Here is a 10,282-nt window from a genome sequence, read left to right on the forward strand (position 1 = left end):
CCCCCAGTGTGATCCCCTCCCCCTTGTGTACCATAGTAAACTCTATTATTCGTAATACTCCCAGGCGGAGTTCTCGTCGCCCTCTTTCTATGGGCTGATTCCCCTACAGTGATGTACTCTCCCCAGTGTCATCCCCACAGAACAACGGAAGTCAGTATAATCCTCACCTGTGTGTCCTCTCTTCCCTCCCCGGACCCCAACCCCTGTCCCCACGTGAACATACCCTCCCTAGAGACTCACTGTCCCCCCCCATTTCCCCCTTCCTTGTTGGTGATCTGAGTAAGACACTATATATACCTGTTCTGTGTAGAGTGTGTATGTCCTAAGGCTAGCTAGGTCCTTGTCCATGTCACGCAGATATGTTATATTAGCTAGGGCCCCGTACATGTCCCGCGCATACCTAAGCTAAGGGGTCAGGATATATACTTTCATATGTGTCACGCACCCCTCCCCCTACCCCCACCCCCACGGGGCCTGCCCTCCCTAGACTCATTAACTCCCCTCCTTGGTGACCGGCATAGGACGTTATATATCCTCGACCCATATAACATGTATGTAGACTAAGGCTAGCTAGGGCATCGTCCATGTCATGCAAATATATTATATTAACTAGGACCTCTTACATGTCACGCGGATACCTAGTGTTAAGGAGCTGGATATATATATTGTCATATGTAACACATGGGATATGTTGAACTGTGTTGTCTGTGTATATTGCACTTCACCAGCCTGACATAGCTGTGGAACATTACCTGTGACACTGTGTGAATATAACCTTTTATCAGAAAGGTGTAACTCCGTGGAAAGGTCATACTTGCTGAGCTAGACAGAGAGCCATTGTTGTAAACACTATATTCAGTCATTGTAACTCCTCTGATTTGATCATAGAACGATGTGTGTATTTGTTTCTTGATAATATATCAGTGTGCCCTTGACCCGCGGTGTTTGTGTTTTCCTTCCTTGCTGATACTGACCCGGTCGGGAATAAAGAACCCAGAACCGCACCGTGTCTGGAACCGAGAAGTCGGGACCCAGAGCACGCTGCATAATACTGGTGGCTAGCAGTGGTTCTTGACCTGGCGGTGAAGCAGCAAGGAATGGAAGAATTCGCAAACATGGTGGCCAAGCTGCACATACAACTTCCAAAGTTCGACTCTGAACTTTACAACATACATATATACATGTCTATGATCAAAGCCATTCTAGACATAAGCTTAAAAAATGACAGAGAAAATAGCAGTCACGCTTCCCCACCTCAGCAAAATTGTATCAAGCATAGCCACTAAAATAGTCCCCGAATTAAAATGGGACCAATTTCAGCAAATTGTGTCCCAAGCTGTCACTCCATCATTTGGGAAAGTTGTCACCTGTCCCCAGCTAGATGCACTTACATACGACAGGAATCTAGACAACACCTTTATCCAGACGCAATGTCTGGTCACCACTGCCTACCTGGAGGCGGATTTACAAACCCGGGACCAACATGTGTGTAATACCCAGCTACGTATACTCCCCAGCATCGTCAGGGAACACTTCACTATTTACAACCCGACTGGGGATATTGACAGGGACATCCAGTTGGTGAGGTGCCTGCTCGCTGCCAGTAAGCAGAGCTTCTACCCGCAAGCTGCCCCCCAACAAACCTCGGACACTCGCCCCTAACCCGCCGCCCCAGGAACTGCCAGCCCTACCATGAGCCGTCCCCATAAAAAAACAACCCACTCCTAGGGAGACGTCCAACCTCATCTCCATCAATCCCTGGGAGTTCAATGCATGAAGCCACCGCTGCCCCATACACGACATCAGAGAGCAACTGAAAGCCGCCTGGCAGAGGGCTGCAAACCTGGGGTGCCACAAGGTGTCAGCCATTGAGGATGACCCACCAGATGAACCTCCCCCTCCCACTGACACCCCCGACTCCAAGGAAGCTGAAATAGGTGGGGAAGGGGAGGACGCCTCCCTCCAACTGGATTTTTAGGACCGCCCCCTCATCTCCCCACAGTGGCGGGGGCCACTTCGCACAAATACCACACCCCAGTCTACGGCAAGGCCAGGCTGAATGGAGTGAAGGCTTGACTACTGGTTGTTACGGGAGCAGTCAGGTTCTGCCTACATCATCATTTCTACTCCCGTCACACCAAGCTTTCAGTCCTCTTCTCCCCACCTTGGCCCATCTCGTGGACGCAAGGGACGGCCTCCTGCCTATCCGTGGGGAGACACGGGCCCTCCGTGTCCAGACTCACCAACAAGCAACTGCCCAACACCAGTCCATCATCTTTTATTCCACTTGCCATGCCTATGACGATTGCTTGGGGTTGGATCTGTTGCAGAAACTCTGAGCCAACATTGACTGTCATGGAAGGCGGTTGCATTTCAACAAGGCACCAGATCCGCCCCCTCAACCTCTATGCACGTGCCACGCCACACCCTCCCCTCCCCATTGCCCCCCTCCTCCCCCCTCCCTCCCCCAACCCCACCCCTGCCCCTCCCACCCCCCACCTTCCCCGCTACGCTCTCCTCTGCCGTCACCATTCCTCCCCACCTTGAGGCCTGGCTCCCCTTGCACTGTCCCGCCGGCACCCACGTAGTATTATCCCCAACCTCACTGGCAGGTGCCACCGCCTCATGTCTCCTTTCTCCCACCTTCCTCTCCCCCCCACCTCACCGCAGTCCACACGGCCAACCATTCCTCCTCACCCCTCACCCTCCCAAAGGATCTAGTAGTAGGTGAGATGGAGGAAGCAGAGCCCTGCACCCCCCCCACCTCCCCAGCCCTACCCCCACTCCCCGACCATCTCACCCCGCAACAAACCACCGATCTGTGACTCCTCCTCCTGGACTTTCAGGACATCTCGTCAGGACCCACTGACATCGGCCACACCACCATCCTGTTCCACGAGATACAAACAACGGGCCCCCCCATCTGGCAACCTGCACACCGGAAGAATCCCACACAATGGGCAGAAGAAGACTGGCAGGTCCAGGACATGTGAGATGTCAGCGTCGTATCTCCATTAACTAGCCCGTGGTCCTCTCTGGTCGTCGTCGTCAAGAGGAAAGACAGGATGCTACAGTTTTGCATGGATTACCATTGCCTAAACTATGTCACCACAAAGGACACCACTCCCCTGCCAAGAATCAACGACTCCCTGGACTCCCTGTGCAGTGCATCCTGGTTCTCCACCCTGGACCTACAGTCAGGATATTGGCAGGTCCCCGTGCACCCAGAAGATCGAGGAAAGACCGCCTTCTCCACCAGCAACGGGAAGCACTACGAATTTAATGTGCTCTCTCCAGCCTTTGCAACGCCCCGGCTACTTTTTCCTGCCTGATGGAGTCCGTCCTCAGCAGCCTCACTGTCATCATCTTCAGTAGGACCTGGGACAACCACCTCCAACGCCTACACCAGGTCTTCTCCAGGATATGCCAGGCTGGACTCAAACTCCGCCCATCCAAATGCATCTTGGCGCAGAGATCAGTTTCCTTCCTGGGGCTCATCATATCAAAGGAAGGCATCGCTCCCAACCCTGAGAAACTCAAGGCTATAACCGAACTCCCCCTGCCACAGAATGTACATGAGATCCGCGCATTCATAGGCCTCACCTCCTACTACCGGCGTTTTGTGAAGGGGTGTGCCACCATTGCTAAGCCGCTGCTTGACCTCACAAAAAAAAGGGGAACCTTTCATCTGGATGGAAGATCACCTCCAAGCCTTCCGGACTCTCAAGGTCAAACTCATCACATTCCCCATAGAGGCATTTCCCGACTACACTCTACCATTTCGCCTATACACCGACGTGTCACTGGTGGCCATCGGTGCTGTACTAGCCCAGGTACAGGACAGCAGGGAGCATATCATCACCTGTGCCAGCTGCACCCTCAACCAGGTGGAACGTAACTATGCGGCCACAAAACGGGAGTGCCTCGGTATCGTCTGGACCCTCAAGTACTTCCGCGCTTACCTGGCAGTGACGCACGTTACCATCATCACAGATCATCAGTCCCTACAATGGCTCTGCCAATCTGACACCAAGAATGTGCAGATGATCTGCTGGTGAGAGACCCTAGAAGAGATCAACTTTGACATAGCCTACCGCCCAGGCAAACTCCACACAAACGCCGATGTCCTCTCTAGACTTCCTGTAAATGCCATCCAGGCCATGCCTACCCTCTTGCAGCAGTGGCAGACCAAAGACCGCCCCGATTGGATGCCCGCCCACCTTTTTTCCAAGCTGCAATGGCACGGCGACCTGTTGTACACCCACTCTGGCCACATAACTCTCGACCCCGACGCCACTCTAGACACCCTCACCCACCTCCACGTCGACAACGTGTTACACCTGGGAACAAAAAAATTACTTCAGACTTTCAGTGACACCTTCTGGGCCCTACACCCCTCCAGGCCTGCACAACAAGTTGTGCAAACCTGCCGAGTGTACACTCTCGGAAAGGACACCACTTGCACGCCGGGCCCCACTGGCCACCTGATGGCCAGCAAATCATGGCAACTTCCATCAGTTGATGTCGTCGGCCCCCTTCCACCCAAATCAGGCTACCGCTACATCATCACGTTTGTAGATACCTATTCTAGGTTCCTGAGAGCATGCCCAGTTAAAGAATACCACGCCCTCGCCGTCGCAGATGCCATGATTCACCATGTATTCCCATATTTTGGCATCCCCCACGCCCTCCGAATTCACCGGAAAAATTTGGATGGAGCTGTCTACCTTTTTCGGGTATAATATTTCGCACTCTTCCTCTTACTGGCCACAGGGAAACAGCATTTGTGAGTGTAGCCACCGCATGCTCCTCAACCAAGTGCGGACCAGGATTCTGGCCACACAGAGTGACGATTGGCCAGCACACGTCAAAATAGTCCAGTGGGGCATAAACACCTGCCCACGTGAGGACGGCATCACACCACACGACCGGGTATTTGGAGAACCATCCCTACTTCTACCCCTCCGTCGCCACCTACAAGCCCCTGCAAACCCCACCTCCTCTGACCCCCTCCACTACCTCAAGCAGAAGGTCCAACACCCGCAAGACACACAAGACCTTGTCCCCGACACCTCACCCACTAACCCTTACAAACCCGGCGATCTCGTCATGGTTGCCACCCTGCCCACCCCACACAAGCTCGCTCCCTGCTATACTGGCCCTTACGAAATAGTGAACGTCCCCAACCCCTATCAAGTCACTGTCAGATACCACCACACCACCCGTACCTACAGAAATTGACACGTGCGTCGCTCCCTCGTGCCGAACAAACCACCCCCTCAACCACGCCACCCACCGACCCCATCCCCCACCACCTCCCCCACACCGGAAAACTCCTATGCCTGCTACCTTTCCCCCTCCTTCTCCTCCACCAACATCCCCACCACGTCCGATGCCCCCATTCCCGCCACCACCCCACCATCACTCACACCTGGTCCCCCGGCCTCCTCCCTCTCCCCGACCTCTACTCCCACCCCCTCACGCCTCTCCCGCCACCACCTCACCTCATACATCTCCTCCACCCACCACCACCACCCCTCAACCCCCAAACTGCACCCCCGCGGCTGCCTGCACCTCACCTCACCACCCCCCATCACCACGACCACAAGCTGCGCCACCTCCGTGCCCTGCACCATCTCCACACCTACCCTCCACCCCAACTTCCACCCCCACCCAACCCCCTCGCACCCCTCCCATCACATCCTCGCCCCCTTCTGCCACCACCGCCCATCTGCTGCCAAACTCCACCTCCACCACTACCTGCTCCTCACCACACTCCCCCCTTCACCACGGCCACCCTCAATGCCACCTCCACACCCCCCACCACCCACACATCCATCCCCCACCCACCACTCCCCATCCACACCTGTACTATGGTCCTTTCACCGCAAGAAGTCCGTTCAGAGTGGGGCCCACCTGGTGAATCACCTCTAGCGATGCTGCCAAATCAACCGTAGTAGATGCCTCTCTCTCTCATATTTCCCATCTATGTGGTATTTGAAATTGTTTTTTATATTCTGTATATAATAAAGGAAGCTATATAGTATATTGAATATCACTTTTTAGAATTATAACAACGATTTGAATTAATTCTATGACACGTGGCAGCGCTTTTTTCCCATGTTGCCACGCCGAGGTCGGCGAGGGACCCAGGGTAAGAGAGAGGATTAGGCCTACAGGGGAAACCTCTTAAAAATAAAACGTGCCTAGACTTTTACCTCATAGGTGGTGTGGAAAAAAAGTTGAAAATAAATAATAAATATATACAATATATGTATATATATATATATATATATAGAGAGAGAGAGAGAGAGAGAGAGAGGGGGGGGGAGAAACAGGTGGGATGGGGGTAGGTAGTGATAATCCGATAATTGGTGGTCAAATTGGCAACGTCGCACTCGGGGAAAGTCCAACTTCTGCCACACCTTAAACAGACTTCTTGCTGCGAAAGGACCATAACCACCACCCTCACCCGATCAGGCCACCTGTCTCACCCACCCACCTGCTACACCCAAACACCCTCCCCACCCTTCACCCCCACCCCTAGCATTGCTCCCACCACCTCTAGATCACGCCACCCCCCAGATAATATCCCAGTTGCCTGTCCAACTAAGCCGATATACTCAAGATGTCCTCATAAAAGCATGACAGTGTCCTCCCTCTCCATTCTCCAGCCTGATTTCACTCTGCACACCCCAGCACCACCACCAGCCATGAAGATCACAGCCGTGTTCTAGACCCCACATCAAAGGTGTAGACGTCACGTCCAGGGCACCAACTAACTCCTCAAATTCCCTCGGCGCACCCCCGAGTCGTCATCCCTCACCATCTATTACTCCTCTGACCTCCAGCCCAATCCACGAACCACCTACTGGGCAAACTTCCTTCACTACCGCATCCCCTCCCACCGCACAGCCAACTCCAACACGTTCCAACTCCAGTCACGGGGACGTGACTTTCACCCCCACCATGATGGTGAAATACCCACACGGTGGGGTGAACCGGACACCACCACCCCAGAAGAAGAGTAAGGGGGGGTAATACCCACCCCACCAGGAGATGACAGGGAGGCTGGCTCACCTGTCATACCTTCCAGGTGAGAGCGTCCTATGTCCCTCGCGCCCTGAATCCCCTCTTCTCCACAGCCAGACCACGCGACTGTGTGCAGGAAAAGCACACTGCACTCTGGCGGAAGGAATGCTCACCAGAATTGGGGTGGGACTTGTATTAACAAGCTCCCAAGCAGACCCTCGGATGCCGAGTCCCCTGGATCGGCGTCCTTTTTGAAAGAGAACTCAGGAGGAGCCTCAAGGGTTGCTGTCCCCATCAAGGAGCAGTCCCAGACCCAAAGGCTGGAGAGCAGTCGCTGTCGGTGCTGTGGCCATAGCCGAGCGTATCCATCAGGCGCCTTCTCTCTGCCTCCAGAACCAGGGCCGGAGAACAGCCTCTGTCGGAGCTGTGGCAGTTGCCGAGTGTATCCACCGGGCATCTTCTCCCCGCCCCCAGAACAAAGGCCGGAAAGCAGCCACCATCAGCGCTGTGGCCATATCTGGGCGTACCCATTGCGTGCCTTTTCCCTGCCTCCAGAACCAGGACCGGAGAATAGCCTCCATCAGAGCTGTGGCAATGTCACGGGGTTTTTATGATATATCACGGTGTTTTTAAAAATAAATGCTGAATATTATTTAATTGATAATAATATTCAATAATATTGAAGAGCAGAGACAATGATTGTCTTGCTACATCAAGCAATGATTACTTTACGCTGGCTTGTGCACGATTCTCTAAGAACGAGAATTTATAAACTTTCTCAACAGTACACAGCAGAGGCTAATTACTCACAAATGCTGAATTAGTACTGTTAGCCTCTGGAGAAAGTTACTTCACCCCTGACAATAAATAACTAATACTAATAATAATATCAGGTTCTTGCTGATGCTTAACTCCTAGGTGGCACAACGGATTTTAAGTTAATACGACAAGACTGGTCTAAGTACCAGTTATGAATAGCAAAACGTCTATGCAAGCTAGGAGCTATATGGAAAATAAGCTTAATTTGGAGAAATGAAACAAGAGTTTACTTTACATTAAGCTCAAGAAAAAGAACTGTTAAATTTATTGATTACAAAATAAATTTAACGTTACAATTCAAAATCAAATTAATGAGATCGCACTCACTCACTCACGCAAAAGCTAAATACTTACGCCTAGGAAAAAACACCTTAATTAAACTCTTAAGACTAGGGAAATACAAAAGGAAATACTGGTCGATGAATGCTGTGTATCACCCAGGGGGTGGGAGTCTGGAGACTGTGGTCTAGTGGAGTTTGGGTGCTAGCTGACCTCTCTCTACTCTCTACTGCTGGAGCACAGGACCCCTCTCCGTCACAACAAACACTCAACTGAATTCAAATTATGTATGGGCAGGACGCACAAGCCACCGGAAGAAGGCGTGGCTAACGGTTGAGGCAAGCAGGGGCGAACAATAAAGAAACAATAGTATCGCTCAGTAAAACACTTAGCGACGTGCATTAAATCAGTCACTTTAGAAACAGTGACGAATGTTTTGAAAAGTATACCCCGAAATGGAGAGAGAAACGGTTAACTGAGCGATACACAGTGAGTTTTCCACTAATAGTTCGTGGCTTCTCACAAAAGGGAAATGTCGCGAATTTGGTTCGTGACATTACGCCCCTACAAAATTAAATTTTTTCCTTATGGGAAAAATTTTGTGGATATATATATATGTGTACACATCCTAACTCAGTCACACAAGATTCACACTGTGGTGTGTGTGCTATCCTGCTACAGGAGAAAGTCACAGTCGCCAGTGAGCGAAAAAACCTCGTATTTACGTTAATAGAAGCAAGCTTGAGGGAAAAACCCCGTGACAACGGTGAAAATCCTGTACTCAGGTCAAACTGAGCGAAAAGTCGCTACATTTACACTGACAACTAATTGTTGTGTAGCGTGATGTATGTAATACACGGTGTAGGTGTGACAGTTGTAGTGTAACTGTACCTACGTGTAAAATGATATAGTAAATAATAACATGGCGACGACGAAGGCAGAGAAGAAGAGGCGGCAGCGTGCGGCAGACGATCAGCTGGCCCGCACAGCAAAACTGCTACACCCATTGCTGTACCTGCAAAACCAATTGAGGTGGAGCATCAAAAGTGTCAATGAGACAAAATTTTATTTTGTTACAATTACTCTCTCTGCCTAGCAGTCAGTGCTACGACGTACATTCGAGGTCGCCATTAATTATAGCACACGATTATGGTCGGCAAGTTGAGAATCCTTGTGCAAACTCGGGTCTTCCATAGCCTCGAACTGCACACGGGTCCTCAACCTGTGCTTTAACCTACAGTACTTATATTAATATCGGGGAGCTGAGAATCCTTGTACAAACTCGGGTCTTCCATAGCCTCGAGTCGCTTCTGCGGAGTTCTCACTTCCCTCTTAACCTACAGTACTTATATTAGTATCGGGGAGCTGAGAATCCTTGTGCAAACTCTGGTCTTCCATAGCCTCGAGTCGCCTCTGCGGAGTTCTCTCTTGAACTTCCCCCTTAACCTACAGTACTTATATTAGCATCGGGGAGCTGAGAATCTTTGTGCAAACTCGGGTCTTCCATAGCCTCGAGTCGCCTCTGCGGAGTTCTCTCTCGAACTTCCCTTTTAACCTACAGTACTTCTATTACTATCAGAGAGCTGAGAATCCTTGTGCAAACTTGGGTCTTCCATAGCCTCGAGTCGCCTCTGCGGATTTCTCACTTGAAATTTCCCCTTAACCTACGGTACTTAATTTGTATGTTCAGGCCCTGGACATACTGTGTCCTGTGGGGCCAATGGGCGAGACGTCAGGTCTGCACCCACTTCACCACTACCCTGTCTCTCAACTGTTTCAGAGATTACAGGTGTGGTTACAAACGGCATAGGAAGGACATGTCCCTGATTAGTGGTGTTACTTTGACACACACTGCTGGAACGGACAAAACTATCTATGTCTCGTCCCATCCCTGGCCAGAAGAAGTCAGCTCGGATACGGCCCTGGGTCTTCCTTTTGCCCATGTGACCTCCTGAGGCTGAACAATGACCCCATTGTAACACTGCTTGGCGGTACTTGGCGGGAACGACAAACTGCAGTCGAACCTCGCCCTCGGGTGTTCGTGACTCATGGTAGAGCCGTCCTTGTTTACGAAGGAACTTGGCTCGACCTCCCCGTGAATACTTTATCACTCGACCCTTTTGTTTGTTCTGCACGGCAGCAAGTGTCGGGT

General features: G+C 51.5%; 1 protein-coding gene across 1 annotated transcript; it reads left to right on the forward strand.

Moving 5' to 3' along the window:
- Window positions 1-4,160: 4,160 nt before the first annotated feature.
- On the forward strand, window positions 4,161-4,742 carry LOC145392133 (uncharacterized). Its single transcript, XM_080266584.1, has one exon. The coding sequence runs from the start codon at window positions 4,161-4,163 to the stop codon at window positions 4,740-4,742; it is 582 nt and encodes a 193-aa protein (XP_080122710.1).
- Window positions 4,743-10,282: the final 5,540 nt, after the last annotated feature.

This window comes from Coenobita brevimanus, chromosome 21 (assembly GCF_032717465.1).
Source record: "Coenobita brevimanus isolate Jiangsu-jjx chromosome 21, ASM3271746v2, whole genome shotgun sequence".
NCBI lineage: Eukaryota > Metazoa > Arthropoda > Malacostraca > Decapoda > Coenobitidae > Coenobita > Coenobita brevimanus.

What these genes read in the sequence shown, in the direction of transcription:
- LOC145392133 (XM_080266584.1), top strand. Translation starts at nt 4,161, where the DNA reads ATGCCTACCCTCTTGCAGCAGTGGCAGACCAAAGACCGCCCCGATTGG.